The 21,598-nt window shown below is 34.2% G+C and overlaps 2 protein-coding genes and 1 pseudogene across 2 annotated transcripts; 1 reads left to right on the top strand and 2 right to left on the bottom strand.

Annotated features, from left to right (window-relative positions):
• Positions 1 to 11,693: 11,693 nt before the first annotated feature.
• LOC143632202 (uncharacterized) lies at positions 11,694 to 15,869 on the top strand. The gene is made up of 6 exons (XM_077100775.1): positions 11,694 to 11,852; positions 12,351 to 12,883; positions 14,376 to 14,580; positions 14,809 to 14,873; positions 14,947 to 15,157; positions 15,507 to 15,869. The coding sequence occupies exons 1-6, from the start codon at positions 11,694 to 11,696 to the stop codon at positions 15,867 to 15,869; spliced, it is 1,536 nt and encodes a 511-aa protein (XP_076956890.1).
• A 3,523-nt stretch (positions 15,870 to 19,392) lies between these two features.
• On the bottom strand, positions 19,393 to 20,761 carry LOC143632226 (secreted RxLR effector protein 161-like). The gene is made up of 3 exons (XM_077100792.1): positions 20,448 to 20,761; positions 20,293 to 20,405; positions 19,393 to 19,457 (listed from the first exon to the last, which is right to left on the bottom strand). The coding sequence occupies exons 1-3, from the start codon at positions 20,759 to 20,761 to the stop codon at positions 19,393 to 19,395; spliced, it is 492 nt and encodes a 163-aa protein (XP_076956907.1).
• A 438-nt stretch (positions 20,762 to 21,199) lies between these two features.
• On the bottom strand, positions 21,200 to 21,598 carry LOC143632225 (putative mitochondrial protein AtMg00820 pseudogene; annotated as a pseudogene).

Genomic DNA, 21,598 nt, shown 5'->3' with positions numbered 1-21,598 from the left:
ATTATGCTTAGTATTAGTTAAACTTTCATAGTATCATATTGATTTATAATGAATCTTAATTTAAGTTTAATACTATTGGTTAACCATGTGATCGGTTTTAAAAGTAAAGGTTATGTTGTAATTATCACTTTATGAGGAATGTTAAAATACTCTTAAAAGATACCCCAAGTGCCGAGCTTGACGATAAGCCGGGGAACTGCCACTCTTGTGAGGTCTTGGATAATAAACTTTAAAAGAGACACCAAGTACAGAGCTTGATGATAAGCCGATGAACTGCCATTCTTGTTAGGGCTTGGTTGAGAAAAAAAAACATAAATTCTAATATGAACATGGACCAAATAAAGTATTAGTGGTAATTGATCATCTTAAAATGAGAATGTTGACAACGTTGTGAAAACGAATTGTTGATGTTAATCCACTAAAATCGGTTAATTACTTTTCAAGTGAGTGTGTAACATAGCCTATTTTAAGCAACTCTTGGATAGTTATTACACGAGTTTTATAATTGTCCAAGAGTTGTGTGGGTTAATACTTGGTAATTCAAGGTTGATCCTTTACAATTTAACTAATCTTAATTGGTATTTTAAGTATAATACAAATGTTATTTTACTAAAATATCAAGGACAATTCACTTAGTAATTTAAGGGATTGTCTCATTATGTGCTTAAAGTAGTCTAACAATTATTAACTAAAAATACTCTAAACTAGACACTAAGTAATACTCTAGACTCTCTAAAACTCGACTAAACTACTAACCGGAAATTGAACCGATCGATTCTAGTAAAGCTAAGTAAGTCCGGATATCAAACCCACACGACTTTTTAAATTACGTAAATTAACTAATTAGACTCGCCTGACTGACACAACTAGTTAATTATTATTATTATTATGGGGGGGGGGAGTTGTTTATTGAAAACTTAAATTAAATTAATTAAGAAAACAAATATAATAAACAAAAGACAATTTAATGATTTAAATTAAATGATGACAAAAAACCACCTAAGTTAGAATCCCCAAAGTTTCAATACATGGGTCTCATATCCACACATAACTTCCACATGAGGTCGATATTATAAATGTTGTTATTTCTTGTGCATTCAAGTTTTCTTCACATGACACCGACTCCATAGCCCATGAAGCTCTAAAATCGGTCTTTCATTCAGCATTAATAATTAAAGTAGAAAACAAAAATATTAGAAATTGTAATAAAAAAATACATTTTGTTTTCCATAGATATTCACTCAAATGCAGGATGGCAGGCGTTCATAGACTTCAAGTATGATAATATTAAACGAATGCACATAACCGAACTTCCCTCCAAACGATTTACCAAAAGCAGCCACATTAGCTAAATCTGACCATTGATCCCTTTGCACATTCAGCTTACCTCTGTATAATAGTCATGCTCATTTGTACGGCGCTTAAAATGCATAAAAAATAAAAAAAAGAAGTCAAAATTAAAACTTACCGAATTGAATGGCCAGCACCATGGTACAACAAACCCAAATCCATCTCCTATAACACAAATAACAATTAATATATAAATGCTCTATAGAAAAAAGCAAACCGTTTTCGCTTAGAAAATTGTTAATACATTTTTTATCTATTGTTAACTTGGATATGTCAGGTGAGTTACTGAGGTTTCCGGCGGGGTTTGGTAACCGAATACGGGTTAGTTTTGGTAATCGATTAAGGTTAAAAACGACGGATTAAAAGAAAAAAAGGAAAAAAAAGGCGTGTTTGCTAAGTATCGTTTGCTTATCCAAAACGCGGTTTTCGTTAAACTGCATTGAGAAACAATCTAGAGATCAGTTTCACATAACATTTTAAGATCACATGTGCAAAAACAAATAGTAGACTTTAGAAAAATACAACTTGGACCAATTTTGATGATTTAAAACTTAATACCGTAAAGAAAGTCATTGTTTTCGGGCATAATGACAATAAGCAAATCGATATCCTTTAGATTGGTGGATTGAGGTTTAGTCATGGCCTCATGGAACCGAGCTTTTAACACCCTTTCAACCTGATCGAGTTGGTCACTCAATGAAGCAAGCACAGGCTTGGTACTAAAGGATCATAGATTGTATTATTACAAGGTAAAACCAAACAACGAAAAAGATCATAGATTGTATTATTATTTCTCATTCATAAACATAAATCAATACGAAGACCAACAGAGGCTACATGCAAATTTGAAGCAGTATGCAAAGCAGAATAACATTAAAAAAAGATAAAAAAAAACAAGCACATTGTCAATTTGAACACGCAGATTGGATCTAGATGCGAGATATGCCTGTCACATAATAGGCAAAGTTATCACAACTTTGCCTAAATATTAACTTCGCTTCTAAACATATAGTTTATTACAGACAAGACTAAATAAACCTATGAAGTACCGACACACTAAAATGCATAACAAACTACCACTTGGTAGTAGCTTCATTTGTTTCTTGTTTCTCTTTAATTCTGCAATCCAACACCATCTTCAAGCGAAGCTTCCAACATGTACTCCATGTCTTACACAAACCAAGACAACTTTCTGGTACTTCTTCCCCTCCGACTTCCATGCATGGATGTATAAAAACTTGATATCATTGAGTACCTGCAAATCAGATTTAGAAAGATTTACCAAGTGCATTGGATCATACACTCTTAATAACTCTTGCTCGTCCTCATCTTCCATCACCGCCTTGGCCGCCTCACTATCAACACCCCATAACTTCATATTCTTTAACACATTCGAAGGCATCGGCTTCATTCGCATTTTCTTCAAACATCTAACGAGTTTGTATTTTATCATCATCCATGGTCTCCCGTTAGATCTAACACCTCTTTCAACATCTTCAACAAACTTACCTTTTTGAGGCTTGAGCAGAGTAAACTTTTTCTCTTTTACAACTTCCTTCCAAATGATCTTCTTGACCCAATCAGCAAAATTATCTTTGCCTCGATTGATCAAGTCCATTCTCGCCAAATCCTTTACCTCACATTCAGGAAAAGGATTGAACGGCTTCAAGAACTTTGGAAAGTAAGGAACCCCATCATACCGTTTCAACACACACAATTTCAGCTTGTCATCATACAACCAACTGATAATACCTTTCTTATATTTAACAAGCCCCTTAATGTTATAATTTTTCTTGAACAAGGGTGGAACCGCCAGTTTTTTTCTCTTCACAAACCATTCAGCATACCCTCTTTCCATCTAGGTTGTTCTTCCCATTTAGACTCAACACTTTCTTCCTCATCAAGTTTGCAAAACCTGTTCATATCCACTGACTCAACCCCATCGTTGTTAATCCAAATCTGTTCATGAATAGGAGTCGGTATAACATGCTCTACCCCCTCCTTTGCAATTTCACCTTCTTCCAAGGTATCATCAATCACAATCTTCTCACCAACTTCTTTGATTTCTCCCTCTTCTAACTCATCTCCTTCATCAGACATCATATCAAAATCATCTCTTGAAGACCCCATCGTTGTCATTATGTTTTGTATTTATTTTCGTTATTGATTATGTATTTTTTTCTTGACATTGTATATTTTTTTCTTGATATTGTGTTATATTACTCAACATTGTGCCATATTTTATTCGGCATTGTGTTATATTTGCAGACTATTGTGACTTTTTTCGTTTATCATTGTGTTGTTTGTTCATTTTCGGCATTGTGTCTTTTTATCGTTTTTTTGTTGGGAACGGGAATGACGTGTGATGTTTGGTTTATTTGTACATATTTTAGCTTGTTAAATTAGTTGTTTTATTCACTTAGTTTAGGAACTTTGGTACTTCATACGTGTTTATTGTGTTTCAGATCAAAGGTACTTAACGCGCTTAATTTGGACCTGCACGAGCACGGGATGAAGACCCATGTTCAGCACGCGAACCGAGACACATTTTTGGATATGCTGAGTGAAGCCACCCATCGCGTAACTCGATGGGTGTGGAAGACAGGGCATCGCGCTACGCGATGCCCATTTAAATATTGATGAGCGTTGACTTTTGGTCCATCGCGTAGCGCGATGGACAAGGGGAGAAGACCATCGCGCTAGTCCCCCAATCGTGAAAATTAGGGTTTGTTTTATATTTCATTTTGGACGACCTTAGACACTATCATTCAGTTTCCAGAGCATTTTTAGAGAAGGAGAGCAGCCTACCATCATTCCCAATCATCTCAAGGCCTCATACATGTTCCATAACATCATAATCGAAGACCGAGAGATGCCGAGACGCGGCTAGACCCTTCGAGTCATACCCGGGATGTATAGTTTGTAATCTTTCAGTTTATATCTCATGTACTAGAACAACTAATTGTAATTATCTTGATGTTAATCTATGAGTATTGATGTTTAGTATGTCCGTACATTCAGTCGGTTTAGGTTTTTGTCGATCAGAACGATTAGTTTGTCAGTTGCTATAATAATTGCTCGTAGGATTGTTTTGACCTGTTAATTGTGAGAAAGCATACGTTTGCCCTTAGTTGAGTCACATTGGTAGGGATCGTTTGATAACCAGCGCCGTGTGTTAGCGAGCGTGGATGCCTAAGGTTTAACCGGTTAGTCAGTCTGTAGTTGACACAAGATAGTTTACCTGTTAAGTTGCATGAGTTTGCTGTTAGTTTGCTTACTTGAATTCCCGGGTGTGATTTGCTTTGTTTAATTGATTGAATACTTGATTAATTGTTCGTTTATTATAAAACACAAATTGTTTGCTAGTGTGATCAACACTTTGATATAGTTCACTTCATATTGTTAGGAATCGATTTCACTTTACACTGGCCACATACTCCTCGTGGTTTGACACTCTGCTTACCCTAGCTTGCTTAGGTGATTAGGACACTGATTTACCTGTTTTTGACTAGATAGCGACAATCTAGCATCAACGGGGGAAACATTTTGTTTTTTCAATTTTTTTATTTATATATTAAGTTATGATTTTCTTCTTATTATTTTTGAATTTTTTAGGGGTTTTTTGTATGACCACATGTTCTTCTTACATTTCTCATTTTGTCTCTCTTTGCATTTTAACTTTACCAAGCTTTATAAACTTTAATAAATGTTAATGAACTAGGTCACCGTTTAGATTGTAATGAATGATAAAAGGCAATTCGGATTACACCGAAAATTCATAACGGGCCTGGTTTCAGGTTCAGAAATTGACGAATGTCACGCCTACCCAATGTAATTGACAAGTTATATTTTGTTAAAACCCGATAGATACCCGAAGGGTTTTGAGTCCCGATGGGTTTTGAGTCGAGTATGTCCAACGAGTATTTTTAATAAACTAACTCGTATACCCGAAACCAGAGGGTTTACCCGATACCCGATTGGTAAGTACATGAAAACTTTAGGATGGGGTTTGGAATGGACTTTAATAACCGGGTATTTGTTTGGACATAGCTAAACATGTTCCAAATTCAACCCATGGCCATCCCTACCGTCACCACAAGGACCAATGAGACGAGGCCACCATCTGCCTCCTCAATTGCTACTTCTAGCACCTCCTTGTCGTCAATGCCACCACTCTACATCTAGACCATCACCAACGCCACCATGACGCCACCACCACTAGCTTCCATAAACAATATATTGAGTGATAACATTTTGGTATTTCTCTTTGTTCTTAAGAAGACTAATTTCAACATCGATCCATTTGGTTGGAATTCGTTTTGACCGAGACCAAATCAATAGTTTTTTTGGACTATTTTGACCTGAACTTTTTGCACATCATATGTTTGGCATATTATCCAACCGACCGCTAGTTTTGCAATACTTGGATCAAAGAAATAGTTAAAATTGAGTACTCAGGGTTATTATTTTCCTTTTTTCGTAGTCTATGTTTTATCTTAAAGTCTTGTACTGATAACTTAAGGAAGAATTGTATTATTAATTTCTCAAAAATCGCATGCTTATTTAGGGGTGTTTGGGTTAACTTCTAAAAATTGTTTATTTCTTTTTTGAAAAGTAAAAAGGTATTTTGCAAAGTTTCTTCAAAAGCTTCAAATTGAAGTTTTTCAAAAGCGGCCTTTGTTTTTCAAAAAGCAAATAAGCAAACTTAAAAGCTCACCCCCACTCACCATGAACCAACTGCATTGTGAATATGTTATAATACGAACATAGAGCCAGGAATCTAAGTCGCAATACCGGTACGTTAATCTGTGTCAATACATTAATGATCAATACATTATAATGAAGATACATTAATGGAGGTCTGGAGCAAATCCGGCATGGTAACATTACATTAACGAGTGAGCCATCATTCGTTACACTGTAGTAACGAATGGGCTCCTAACTTAACGAATGAGCCTAGTCTTTAACGAATGGACCTCATTTACTAAACATGCTTACCGAATGAGCCATTTTACATTAAATATAAAGACTAAACTACCCCTATCCTATTCGAATAGCCGCGGACACCAAATCTGTGCACTAAGAGACTCCCCCTTTTCCATAGCTGTCGAATGCTTTCCAATACTTTAGCTTCCAGTACTTTAGCCTCAAATATGTTACTGCCAAATACTTTAGCGACGAATGTGTTGATGTTGAATACGTTAACGACGAATACTTTAACAATGAATACTTTAACTATGAATAATTTAACTGCAGATCATCAGCCGTAATACTTTAACTCTCCCTGGCTAATGATTCTCGGGCTTATGCAGACGGACAAAACACTAAGTCTTGTAAGCAAACCAACAACTTGTAGCTTCTCATATCAGATCTCCCCCTCAAATAAGCATCTCCAGGTGATCATTCCGATCATTCAATTGGCATATGATATGGATCAATCTTTGAGCAATTAGCAGCAAGTCATCAGCTATCCGTCAGCACTGGTAAAACAAAAATATCTTTACATTTGACCTCGTCACACATCTTCATGAACAACACGATCATTCAACATATTTCACTTCGGTCTTCGCTCTCTCGATAACGTCTATCCCAAAATATCATTCTTTGAGCTCTTCGACATCACATTTGCTTGGATGCGTTACTCTTTTGGGCATATTATTCAGAGTTACAACCTTCGTTAATCAATCCCGGACGATCAAATTCTTCATTCCAATAACAAGACCCGTATATTCCTCAACAAGATCAACCCATTTAAGAATTGTCCTCTTCAACAGAAGTAATCCGTCGAATACTCGTAGCCAACATAGTCAGGATCAAAGTCCTTTAGAAAGAAGTAAACGGACAGACACTCGTATCCCACATAGATAGGTTTCAATCTCGAACAAATCAATCAGCAATCGAAGAACAACTGCAGTCTTGAACTCAGTCAAACGTAGCTTTGCAATCACAAATTACCACCCTAATTGTAGTAATTTTCAAGAAACCCTTGCAAACGTAGGAGGATACCAATCGAATAAACTCTCAGAAATTTTTATCTCCCCCTTTTCTTGATAAATTCAGCAAGGTCTTGAACAAATCTTCGGAAATCTTCAATAAACTCCTTTTTAACTTAATCGGATACTCCCCCTCGGCCCATCGATATGCATGAAAAGTCGGCTGGAAAATATATCACCAAAATTTTTAAGAAGAGTGTGCCATATATTCGGAATATCCCAGAAAAATTTTGTTTAAGAAAATTTTCCGTAAATACTATTTTTTTTCTTTCTTTTCCTCATACGTTAAACCCTGTTCTCATTCGCTAGAACAGTGTCTCATTCGTCCACATCCATCCACATTCGTTACACCTTGAAAGCATGGGTCTCATTCGTTAAACCCCATAAAACAAATGACTACATATGTCAAATCCACATTCGTTAACTCCTCTAACGAATGAGTATTGATAACGAATGAGTCCATGACGAATAAGCACATAACGAATGAAGCACACATTCGTTAAACCATTAACGGATGAGCTCATTCGTTAAAACTCCGTTAATGAATGAGTTTAAATTAACGAATGAGCCGTTATAGCGGTTACTGTAGCCGAAAAATCGCATTTCGCTAGAAAATCCAGTTACGGTGGTCGGAAAAACGGTTTTCTCGTCGGAATCTGCAAATTCAAGCTCCTTCCATGGTGGATTTCATCAAAACATCATAATTAATCATCAAAATACTTTACGAAGCTTCGGATTTGCATTATGAACAAGAATTCATCAACAATTCCATTGATTATCCACTGAATCCCTCCAATTTTGATCAACTTATACTTTAAACATGAAGAACATGAATGAATATGAAAGCGTATCACGAGCAACTCCTGCTCTGATACCACTTGTGAATACGTTATAATATGAACGTAGAGCCAGGAATCTAAGTCACAATACCAATACGTTAATCCGTGTCAATAAATTAATGATCAATACATTATAATGAAGATACATTAATGGAGGTCTGGAGCAAATCCGGCATGGTAACATTACATGAGGATAAATTAGGCACGGATCTTTATGCATTTCACTATGGAAGGCCTATTTATAGGCAGGTCTCATTCGCCACACTATAGTAAAGAATGAGCCCTCTCATTTGTTAACAATACTAACGAATGAGGTCTTCCATATTGAATGGCCTCTCATTCGCTAACCTTCTTAACGGATGAGTAATACATTAACGAGTGAGCCATCATTCGTTACACTGTAGTAACGAATGAGCTCCTAACTTAACGAATAAGCCTCGTCTTTAGCGAATGGACCTCATTCGCTAAACATGCTTAGCGAATGAGCCATTTTACATTATATATAAAGACTAAACTACCCCTATCCTATTCGAACAGCTGCGGACACCAAATCTTTACACTAACATGCATATTTAAAAGAAAATTCCTAGTAAGACCCTAAATAGATTAATTAAATTAATTTATATAACCCCGTTGAAAAAAGATGGCCACTCAAATCCTTCCTATGTCGCCCCTTCCTCACAACACACCTCCCCACCCCCCAAACTCGCCCCTAGTGGTGTCCACTCCCCCAAATCGTCCCCATATAACCCCTTTAACGCCCACAGTGACCGGTCATAGAAGTTACAACTACGACAAAAGTATATTCAAACCTTATAACACCAACCAAGAAAAAAGACATCTCAAAAGCATATGTTATTTATAACATAAAGATAAACTTAATTAAAAATATGCATTATAATGCATTCATTAATAATTATAACATATAATTTTAGAACTTATATAATATATATATATATAGGGGTGGGATCTAGTGAAAACTTCTCTTAAAGAGAAAACTTAAAAACTTTTAAAAAACTATTTTTAACTATTTTTTAAAATTTTTTTTGAAGTTTCTTTTTTTTCCATTATTCTTATATGTTGTTATTCGTTCAAAAAAAAAAAAAACTTGTCGGTATAGTGCGCATGTGTAATAGTGTGCATTGCATATATGCAAAAGTGTTTGTATTGCATAGAATACAATACTATTGCATATATTTGATACACACTATTGTATATATGCAATATAAGACTAATACACACATCGAATACACATTAGTACGTATGTGTAATACAACATTAACGCACATGTGCACCACATCGACTTTTATTTTATTATTATTTTTTTTCCATATAATACAACACTACTACACATATACAATACACATATGCAATAAAACACTATTAAACTCAAAAATACATAGTAATACACATGTGCAATACAACGGTATCGCACAGTAATACGTATGTGCATTACAACGGTTTTTTTTATTTATTTTTATTTTTTCGAGTGAAATATAAGAAAATATAAGAATAATAGCTAAAACAGAATTTTGAAGATATTTTTGTATTTTTAATTAAAAATAATTCATTAGGAGTTTTTAAGTTTTCTCTCTAAAGACGAGTTTTCTCTTGATCCTCTTCCTATATATATATATATATATATATATATATATATAGGGGATGGTTCAGGAGAGAAATAAAATTACTGTGAGAAATGAATATGGGCCACTAATTTTATTTTAGGTTGTAAATGCTTAAAGATAAATGAGGAAATTATTAATTCATGCTCTCTATTCAATTAATATAACTAATAAATATAATAGTTATCTATTTAATTAATATAACTAATCAAATTATTTTAATTGGAAAATAATAAGAATTCATTTATTTTTATAATTTATTTTTTTCTCTCTTGAATTTTCATCATACACAGGTACAATTTATTCATACATTAACATTCTTTTTATCTAAAACTAATTTCTTCCAACTCAATATATTAATATCCATCAACACGTATTTACATTGTGATGAATAGTACAAAAAACTATCTTACAAGTGTTTGCATTAATTATCAACAAACAAGTGTACAACCTACACAAAAACATATAACCTACACTTGTTCTAAGAATAAGAAAACATATAACCTACACACGAAAAACATATAACCGACACACAAAATTCAGCATCAATAAACTACACACGCACACGAAAACGTATAACCTACATACGAAAACCACAAAAAACTATCTTACATATGTTAGCATTAAATGTCAATAAAAAATATGCAACCTACACAAAAATATATAACTTACACTTGTTCTAAGAATAAGAAAACATATTACCTACACACGAAAAACATATAACCTACTCATGTATAAGATATGTGTATCTTTGTCTAGTTTATATAATTGTTGATGTCGAATTACATATGTAAGTTGATACTTTTTTGTATGTTGTACGTTTTTATTTCTCAAAACAAGTGTAGGTTATATAATTTTGTGTATGTTGGATATTTATGGTTTATATTTAATGAACACATTTGTATGATATTTTTATTATTATTATTTATAACAATAATTTTTCTAAGTATATCAATTGAAAAAAAAATATATTATGTTTTGATATTTATTAATTAAAAAGGATTTATTATGGTTATATTAGTTGTATTAATTGAAAATAGAGAGATTTATTATGGTAGTATTAGTTGTATTAATTGAAAAGTGAGTATGTATTTATTGTTGCATTTACATTTTTTTCATTTATTTTTAAACATTTAAAACATAAAATAAAACTAGTGGTCCATATTCATTTCTCACAGTAACATCATTTATCTCATGAACTTAAGCCTATATATATATAAATAATAAAAACTCTTAACAGTGTATTTTTTCTTAACGACTAATATGGACCACTGGCATGCCACTGACCCTTAAGATCATCTCAATTCCTTGGGTACAAGAGTACTACAGACCACCTTCAGAAAGAAACCCATCATAAATATGTTAATAAATAGTTGTAATGTGAGTATAAGATGTCAAGAGCTTAAACCATGTAACTTTTTAGTTATTTATTTTTGAATATTGCAATTTACGTTAGCTACAATTAGCTGAGATGTCATGTTAGAGTTTTTAATGGTTTTGAACTTTTGCGTATAAAAAGAAAAAAAAAATAGACAAAAAGTAATTTTATTGGTTTGATGTACAATCTTTAACCGTTTCCTCATTAGGCTGCACATGATATTTGTACATAGCTTTGAAATTGAAATCTCTTTAGTACACATTTTAGTGCAAGGTATAAGTCCTAATGCATGTGGTGCAAGTATAAGATCTCATGAGATATCAATGTTTTGGTCACATTTTTATCCATATATGCATATACTTGAAAGTTATCCCCCACGCCCCCCACCCCCCACCATTAGGCCCAAGCTAGGCCATGCTTGCTTTCACATGTAAATTGATGGCCTCAAACACGATACATTGTGCATATATATAGAGTGAGTGAGAATATATTCAGAAACTTACTTACAAATATGAAAGATTTGTATAAAGATAAATGTAAGAACGTAAACCGGCTTAGGTCTAAGCCATCGCTCGGACATCATAATAATGCCTTAGCATCGTTGTTGATTCTAGTTGCAAGCTTTGTTTCCATTTGCATGTTCTTGATGATTGTGTGCAGGTTATGCCTCGTAAGTCACCGTTAAACCCCATAACTCTCTTTATGAATTATTGAATTATTGTATGTTCACTTGTAAGATGATGCATGTGTACTGTGTGGTCCTTTTCTTCCGATCGTTGTTGCAGATGTGAAAGGGTGATGTTATAGCTACACCACCCCATTTGATTTCACACCTTAAATGGCCGTTGAAATATAAATCGGATGACCATTTTGACTAAAAAAGTCAAAATTTAAAAATTATCGGCCATAACTGTTGTTTTTGAACAATATCTGAATAGCCATTATGACAATAGATGGTCTTTGAAAATTTTTGGTCAATATGAGCGTCCAACCTTTTACCACCATTTGAAATGCCGTGGGATTAGATGCCAGACAGTATGTGCATAGATGATTGTGGTGTGAAATTCTAATACCACAAATCTAAACTTCAAACATAATTATGCAATATTAAAGATCTTGTCTGTTTTTATGTTAAAGTCTAACTAGTATTTCTTTATTGTGCATTTAGTATATGTTTGCAGATCAACCCATTTTGAAATTTAAAACAAAAGAGGTCTATGAGTTCCCTCTTGAATGTTTGTCATGGAATCAAACACTATCATGTCCCAAAAACTTCCCAACAACACACAAAAATATAAACCGTTCATCGGTCTACACATGTCCTGATTACTTTCGTTGGATCCACGAAGATCTACGACATTGGAAACCAGCAGGGATCACAAGAGAGATGTTGGAGGTAGCGAAACGAAGTGCACATTTCAGGCTAATAATTCATGAAGGAAAAGCATATGTTGAAACCTTTAGAAAATCAATTCAAACTCGAGACCTATTTACATTATGGGGATTTCAGCAGTTGCTAAGGTTGTACCCCGGAAGGATTCCTGATCTCAAGCTTATGTTTGATTGCGATGATCGACCAGTGTACAACATAAACCAGTATTTCAAGAGGAGGCCTAATCCTGGGCCTCCTCCGCTGTTTAAGTACTGCTCTGATCCATGGAGCTTAGATATCGTCTCACCTGATTGGTTTTTGTGGGGATGGTAACTAACTATTATCTTTATTACTTATAGACTTTTAATTCGATCTATTGCATTCCTAAAAACATATAATTTATAAATCGAGCTCTTGAGTTTTTATAATCATAAATTCAAGTGACAAATCATCAATTGATGCGTTTAAGTGTAAACTGTTTCTCTCTTTCTCTTCTTTGTTCTTAAGAGGTACATGATTTATACATGAAAATAGTTACTTTATACCCATGAATTCACTTTTTAGTTTTTACACTTTTTTAAGTGGTAACGCTTTAGGCGCTCATATAGAAATATATATGAAATTCATTTTATATTAAATGGTGCTAAAATTTTCAAATGATGTGATCAACTATTGTAAGTAAGAAAACACCATCAAACTTGATAACGTTAATGTTATGATCTAACTTAGGTGATTCTAATGTGATACATTAGCCCATTTGAATCATAAAGATGCACATATGAAATCATTTCAATCAAGAAGCACGCAAATGATAATATATCAATTAAATTTTCTATTTTTTTTGACTGACGACGAATAAAGACGAAAGGGGATTTTAATATATGGCTTTTAAATTTTTTTTTATAATACTTAATACATGATTTAAATTTTCTGCCTTTTGTTTTATAATACTTAAGGATATTTTAGTAATTTTACTAGAACTTAACAGAAAACTTAACTTTTGTTAGCGTTAATACTTTACTCATTACAAATTTAAAACTTACACGCAAATCCCGTTATTTTTTACTTAATATCCAAGTTTGCTACTTTTCACAAACCACAAGGACTATCATTTTAATTAACTCTTTAATTTAAGTGGTGACACTTTATGTGCTCACATAATCACGTATGAAATTCATTTTATACTAAAAGGTAAAGTTGAAAGAAATAAAATTTTTAGATGAAGTGATATGAAAATGCCGTTAGAAAAGTGAGAAAACACCATCAAACATTCAAAAATTACTAGTTAATGTTATGATCTAACTTAGGTGATTCTCATGTGACTCATTAGCCCATTTGACTCATAAAAAATAAATACACATATATATATATATATATATATATAGGCAAAGTATAGAATGAAAACCCATTTGAGTTGTGAAAACTCACGAAAACCCTATGTAACATCGTTTTTTTTTGTTACATGTAATATATGTTGTAACATTTAATACAAAACATCGAAACAATTAAAAAAAATTTGTTTTGCTATTTTTTAACATTTTTATACTAATTTTATATGTTTTTAGGAGAGAGAAAAAATTATATTTATGTTAATATTTTTTATTAACTTTAATTGTGGACAACAAGATTTAATCTTTAATTAAAAATATGTGGTTGAGAATGAGTTTCTAAAGTTTTCACAATTCAAGTGAGTTTTTATTTTAACCTAACCCTATATATATATATATATATATATATATATATATATATATATGAAATCCAAATCATACAAGAAACAGCCAAATGATGGTTGGTTTATATTTATTGTATTGCATGTGATAGGCCAGAGACAAATCAAAAGCCGTGGGAAGTGACATTGAAGGATATTAAAGAAGGTAACAAGCGAGTAAAATGGAAGGACAGAGTACCCTTTGCTTATTGGAGGGGTAACCCTCATGTCTCCCCTATTAGGGCTGACCTTATCAAGTGCAATGTTAATACCAACAGTACTCATAATATTGACTGGAATGCTCGTTTGTTTAACCAGGTACTTGTATATTTCAAGTAAGTGTAATGTTAACATGCCTCCATCATTTAGTTTCGGGTGATGATGGGAGATTAGACGAGCATGTGGTGTTCACTAGTTGGATCCTTGAACTAAATGGGTTTTTTCTTAAGTTAATCAAGGGCCTAGCTAACCTTAATTTACTCGTTATAATCTTATGGTCTTCAATCACATTTTTTAAGTTTAATACTTGATGGTCATATGAAACAGGATTGGATTAATGAATCAGAGCACGGATACAAGAACTCGAATATTGAAGATCAATGTACTTACAGGTAGACAGACATATATACATTGTTGAATGTTGCAGGATATTAATATTTGATAAACTTACTCATGAACGAGCAGGTATAAAATATACATAGAAGGTTGGTCATGGTCTGTAAGTGAGAAATACATACTGGCCTGCGATTCGCCTACGTTATATATCACCCCGCATTACTTCACTTTCTTTGCAAGAGGAATGGCACCACTCGAGCATTTCTGGCCTATTCGGTCCACTGACATGTGTAAATCACTTAAATTTGCGGTGGAATGGGGCAACAATCACACTTCCAAGGTAAAACGTTCGCTGCTATTTTGCACAAAAACTATTACGAATTTGCGACTAACAAAATCTGGTTTCTTTTACGAATTAGCGACTGACAAAATTTGGTCGTAAAAAGTCGAATTCTCTGTTATCTATTACTAACCCACCATTTTTACGAAACTAAAATAAAATCTACTACTTATATAAATCATTTTCTAAAATCTACTACTTCAACAAAAACTTTGTAAAGGGTAGTTTTGTCTTTATAAGAACATTATATATTTGGGTGTCTATTACTCTTTTAGTACATATTATGTTTATTTACAACCAGGAGCATTTATTTTGTTTCAATGGTGCCTTAACTACATGAACCCACTAGGCTCAAGAGATTGGTGAGGCGTCAAGCCGGTTCATTCACGAGGACATGAATATGGACTACGTTTATGACTACATGTTACATTTACTGACCGAATATGCTAAGCTTTTGAAGTTCAAACCTACCATCCCTCCAGATGCAATTGAGCTATGTTCCGAGTCAATGGCATGCTTTGCAGATGGAAACTGGAGGAAGTTCATGGAGGAATCACTTGTGCGATACCCTACAGATGCGGTCCCATGTACTATGCCTCCTCCATACGATCCCTCGACAATTAAAGCTATCATAGACAACAGAACAAGCGCGATAAAACAAGTTGAAATGTGGGAAGATGAATATTGGAAAAATCAAAGCTTGAAACCTTAGATCCATATATTTTTCTTGTTTTATCTTTAATGGCTTGTCACTTCAAGTTCCAACGACTTTAAATTATGGTCACCGTTATCATATATTGCTTCAAAGTCAGCCTCATTGTGTAAAGAGTTAATTTCAAGTTGTAAACTTGGGTCACACTTTGGTAGCTATCTCTTATCTATTTTTATTGTTCTTATTTTGTTACTTTGTTTAATCTTGATAGATATCTTGTATCATATTCTCTTTATCCAAAGAGATTTCTGTGAGTCATATAATTATACAATGAATGTAAGCATAAATATTGTATTTAATTTGTTTTCTCCTTTCAGTTCTTTCAGGAAATGTGTCGTATCGATCAAACTCATGTTTAAATGGACTCAAAATATATTGAAGTGTTTTCCACATACTAGGAGGTTGATGGAACATGAGCAAACACCAAGTTGACCCATCACCACTTTTCCCCAAACTAAGTGATCAATGCTACTCTCTATTTGGTGTATTGATGTTGTACATGTTTGATGACTGATAGATATATAACAATGATGTTGTTAGAGTAGATAATGAATGCGATCAAGAACTAAATTATGTATCCAACATGTTTCAAACACATCATCGGCAACTCCTTGGTATCCAACTTCAACACTGGAGCCAGAGATTATGGCCAGATGCTTAGAATACCAAGAATTGCATCTATGAGTATGAGGGTATCCGGACAACCATCCTAATCTGTCTCAAAATATGCTATGAGATATGATCGATGTCGAAAGATCAATAAAAAACATTTATAAAATACTTTTACTAGCTTGGCCAAGTAAGGTGTCGAATCCACAGGGAATCAGTGGAAAGTGCTACTATAGTTCATTGTTCACTAATTAATTAAACTAGGCGGATAAACGATGTCAAGCGGTTTGGAAATTAATTTGGTTGTAAAACAATTTAAGAAAACAGTGACTACACTTCAAGTTCAGGTAATGCAATGAACTGATTGATAATAATTTATACCAATTGGGGAATCACATAGACATAATTCGTTTATTAGAATAGATAAATGATTACTAGACACAATAGTTTGGTTATGATGATTCACAGAAATTAATTCGAAGAATTGACACAACTGAACACGGTCTATCTAATTACCAGTTCATTAATACAAAACTAAGCATCTATCAATGATTAATGGTAAACGGTTCAATGACAATAAGAACTTAATCCTAAATGTTGATGAACACAAACCAGATAATTGGTGATAAACAAAAGTCCCAAAAACACAACTGTTTAATCAGTTCCAATAAACATATAGATTCAATAAACACAATAGATTAATCAAAACTAAATCCCAATACATGTAATATTCATAAAAATAATCAGTTCATATGCAAAAACTGCATCTGAAGTGGGCACGAGTGGTTTAGTCTTGCCTCTTCATCATGATTAGCTCGATTATGGATTGGAAGGATGAAACCATGGATGATTTGTTAAGATGGTGGAGAATGGCCCCCAAATCGCCCAGGGTATGAAGCATAATCGTTCTAGGGTTGAACCGGGCTTAAATATGGAAGAAAATACCAAAAAATCGCGTTTTTCCGCCTAGGCCACTGTAGCCTACGGTCTCCCCATGTAGGCTACGATGGGACCATAGCCTATGGTAATCGGTCACTGCTTTACGGTAACAGCCCCTCCGCACTATTTTGCCCATAACTTCTTCGTTATAGCTCCGTTTTACGCACCGTTTTCGGCCACGTCTTCGTCTTCAAATTCTCTATCATTCCATGTAATAAAATCTTCATTTCCACCTCATCTCATATGCGCCAATTTTTCTCCTTTAAGCTCTGCTAACCTATGAACATAAAACCACTCAAAGTAATCGTGTCCAAGACATATAAACGAACAAAACACACAACATAACTCACTTAACACACATTAGTTCACCTACACATCACATTCCCACACTTAGCCTTTTTCGCACCGAAAAAGATGTAAAATGGAATCAAAACCAGAAACCGTCTTTATGAAACACTTAAATTATTTTTATTAAGCACAGATAACACAAAAACCGCGATTGCCAATATTGCTATCCACTTAAGCCCATGCCCTAATACTTACCGGGGAAAATAAGGTGTGACAAATTCATTAGTTTATATGATTAATTGGGACCCACACCTCAAAGCCTTGAAGCCGCCTTACCATGCTTCATTATGGTTTTACCGAGCCAGAACACCCCAACTTGACTTAAACCTTAGAGTTAGATGATCAAAACTATGCACAACCATGTGTACAATTTTGAACCATATGTAATAGCTAAAACAATCAAGGATATTATCGTCCAACCTAAACTTAAGCATAAAAGTCTACAAGAATGGCCATTAGATATTATTAAGGTGCAATTAGGTAACTATCTAGCAAATAGTCCCCACTACATGGCATACCCTCGTTATCAAGAAACACCCTAAAGTCCTTCTCCATAGGTGAGTATGCACGAATTCATCTGTAGGGCTTACATATGACGTGTCCCGTGTGGTCCGCTTCTTAATGGTAATGATACGCGAGCACGGGGACCCCATATGACTAACGGCGTGGATGATCAAGTCAGTAGTGTGATTGTACTTTAAAGCACGTAATGATCATGTTTAATGACCTATATTTGGCAGATAAACTGCAGGTTTGCTCTTTGAGCTCTTTTTTAATATTCATAAATCCACTTAGGAGATATGAATACCCAGATGATATACCGCATAAAGACCCATGGTCTCCGAACCCTAGAACATCCCATCAGTACAGGATTTAAGGTTATAAAACCATACACCTATAAAGCGTTAACCACTTAAACTAGAAGTATGTTTCTTTATGTTTATATCACAAGCCATCTAGCATACTCTAACGTTAAGCCTATCCAAGCATCGTTCAATAGTCTATTCATATTTAAAAATTTCTTTTGGTGATCAACTCTAACAAAAGGCTTGAGTATGGCCGACCTTTCATCCCAGTCCTTACACAGGCTTAGCTAAACAAACAAAACCCGATGATGTTTCCCACTAAAATCAAGCAATTAAAGATTCAATTAAGTCAACAACCAAACCGTCCTTTCATTCTTAAAGGCTAAGCCTACCGACACATCCCATATTAAGTGTGTTATTGTTATTTTATTATTATTATTATTTATTTGCTTATATTATTTTTAAAATTTTTATTTGATTTTTTTTATTTTTTTATTATTATTATTTTATTATATTTTTGACAAACAGTTCCAGTTTTTCTATCATTTTTCATTGTGTGTAAAAATTTTAAATTCCGGACGTTTTTGGTATTTTTCACCTTTTCAACTCCAATTCCACATCCCCACACTTAAACGTTACATCGTCCCCAATGTAATTTTTCATTTAAAATTCGATTGTGATACATGGGAACTTAAAAATTTTAACAACCACAGTAAAAGAAAGAGACACATGCACCTGATTCGAATCTCTCTTGTTAAACAGGTCCTGCTGATAAGTAATGTTGCAAACTTAAACCGAACTCCTTGAACTTTGATATTACACTATATGCTCCACCGAATCTTGACTATACCACCATGAACTTCCCCACACTTAGGGTTTAGTATGACTGCAAAACACAAGCAAAAAGAAAAACAAAACAAAATAAAATAAAAGGTCGGGTTGCCTCCCGGTCAGTGGAGCCGACTCACAATCAAGAACTGATCTTGATTGTATGTGCGGAACACGAAACCAAAATCTAACTTCTTGACCCTATTCCTTCCCATACTCTACGAATAAGAAAGAATAATACTGATATTCTTTTTGCAACAACTATAAGAAGCAACTTTGTTTATGGTTTGACAAACAAAATCAATTAATATAGTATAATAATGAATGAAAAATAATGAGCTGCACTACGCACATGTTTTAACGAAGCGAAATCTTTTTATTAAGAAGAGACGAACTAAAAAACTTAATAAATCTATATAAACCAAGGGTTTATATAATACCTTAATTCAAGCCCTACTTGTATTCAAACACACAGTTTGATACTAACACAAATGAGATTTAGGATAAGACTAACTTAACTAAAATAAGACTAAATTATTAATAAATAATAAACAAATTATTATTTAAAATCTCCTTCAAGCCACCCCATGAGATTTACCGAACCCCCTCTAAATATCGTCTCGCTTAACACTCCCTCTCGGTTTTTGCTTCCTTCATTCCCAAGCGAGTACAAAACTTCACAAGCTTCTGTTTTGGCAAACTCTTTGTGAACATATCAGCAGCTTTCTCCAACGTGTCAACTTATTTAAAATCAATTTCTCCATTTAACACTTTCTCACGAATAAAGTGATAATGAACTTCTATATGTTTAGTACGGGCATGAAACGTGGGATTCTCAGCCAGCAATATTGAATAAACGTTATCCCCATACAAGGTTACCTTCTCATTATTACCTTGAATTAACCCATTTAAAAAACGAACCAGCCACACGCACTCTTGAGCAGCCATAGTCGCAGTCCGATACTTTGCTTCGGTAGTCAAAAATGACACCGTAGGCTGCCTTTTGCTGCATCAAGTAACAGCACTTGAACCAATCAATAAAATATACCCGGTAGTACACCGTCTCGTGTTCGGATCTTTAGCATAATCGGCATTGCAAAACCCGATTAATTCCATACTCAACTCCCTCTTAATCTTAACACCATAACTCAGAGTCGACTTCACATACCGCAACACTAACCGAGTAGCTTTAAGGTGCGGTTTTCTCGGAGCCTGAATGAATCTGCTAAGCACACCAACGACATATGCAATGATGTGTCGAGTCAAGGTCAAATAAATAAGACTTCCAGCTATTTGCCTATACATGGTTACTTCTTCTAACTCTTTTCCTTCTTCGGCTCGAAGAGACCCGTTTGGTTCCATGGGTACCCGAATCGGTTTGCAACTTTCCATACCGAATTTCACTAAATGATTAACGACATATCAATTTTTGGTGAAGTATAAACCCATCATTCTCGTACTCGAGCTCAAGACCCAAAAAGTGCTTTAATTTTCCCAAGTCTTTCATGAAAAAATGAGTGCACAGATTCGGCTTTAGCTGCTCCGCCACGTAGACTAAATCACTGGTTATAATTAAGTTGTCTACATAAATGAGGACAACATAGGTTTTGTCACCTTCGGCTCAGATGAACACACTGGTATTGGCTATTGTAGGAACGAATCCGTTGAGTTCTAAAAACTCACCAATCTTACCGACCGAGGCCCGCAGTAAATGGTTTAAGCCATAAATTGCTTTATTTAATTGACAAACATAATTAGGAAAATTTTGACTTACAAAACCTCCTGACCAATCCATGTATATTACTCGATCCAAACGTCATACAAAAACGCATCACTAACATCCATTTGCCATAAATCCCAACCTTTGCACGCGACAATAGCTAAAATTACTCGAACTGGGACGAGTTTAGCTACTGGACTAAACGTATCTTCATAATCGATCCCGTACTCCTGTGAAAAACCCCGTGCCACTAATCGAGCTTTATATCTTTCTATCGAACCATCGGCCCGTCTTTTAATTTTAAAAACCCACTTATACAAAATCGGTTTTACATCACCCAGCTTCGGAACAAGATGCCAGGTCTCGTTACTGACTAAAGCTTCGAACTCTTGCTTCATGGCTTCCATCCACTTAGGATCCCATAGAGCCTGTTCTATGGTTTCAGGTTCAAGTTCAGTTTCTCGACTAACAAGTAACAT

Source organism: Bidens hawaiensis, unplaced genomic scaffold (genome assembly GCF_021521415.1).
Source record: "Bidens hawaiensis isolate Kalapana, Puna unplaced genomic scaffold, B.hawaiensis_p1.1 tig00006386_1, whole genome shotgun sequence".
Lineage (NCBI taxonomy): Eukaryota > Viridiplantae > Streptophyta > Magnoliopsida > Asterales > Asteraceae > Bidens > Bidens hawaiensis.
This window is presented reverse-complemented; position numbering and strand designations above follow the sequence as displayed.

Excerpts from the sequence above, each read along its gene's own strand:
- LOC143632202 (XM_077100775.1), top strand. The coding sequence starts at position 11,694 with ATGAAAGATTTGTATAAAGATAAATGTAAGAACGTAAACCGGCTTAGG. Across the intron at positions 12,884-14,375 it reads GATTGGTTTTTGTGGGGATG|GCCAGAGACAAATCAAAAGC; the intron begins GTAACTAACTAT and ends TGCATGTGATAG. Across the intron at positions 14,874-14,946 it reads GAAGATCAATGTACTTACAG|GTATAAAATATACATAGAAG; the intron begins GTAGACAGACAT and ends ATGAACGAGCAG.
- LOC143632226 (XM_077100792.1), bottom strand. The coding sequence starts at position 20,761 with ATGGAACCAAACGGGTCTCTTCGAGCCGAAGAAGGAAAAGAGTTAGAA. Across the intron at positions 20,406-20,447 it reads ACGAGACGGTGTACTACCGG|CAAAAGGCAGCCTACGGTGT; the intron begins GTATATTTTATT and ends TACTTGATGCAG. Across the intron at positions 19,458-20,292 it reads TTTAAATGGGTTAATTCAAG|TCATACTAAACCCTAAGTGT; the intron begins GTAATAATGAGA and ends TGTGTTTTGCAG.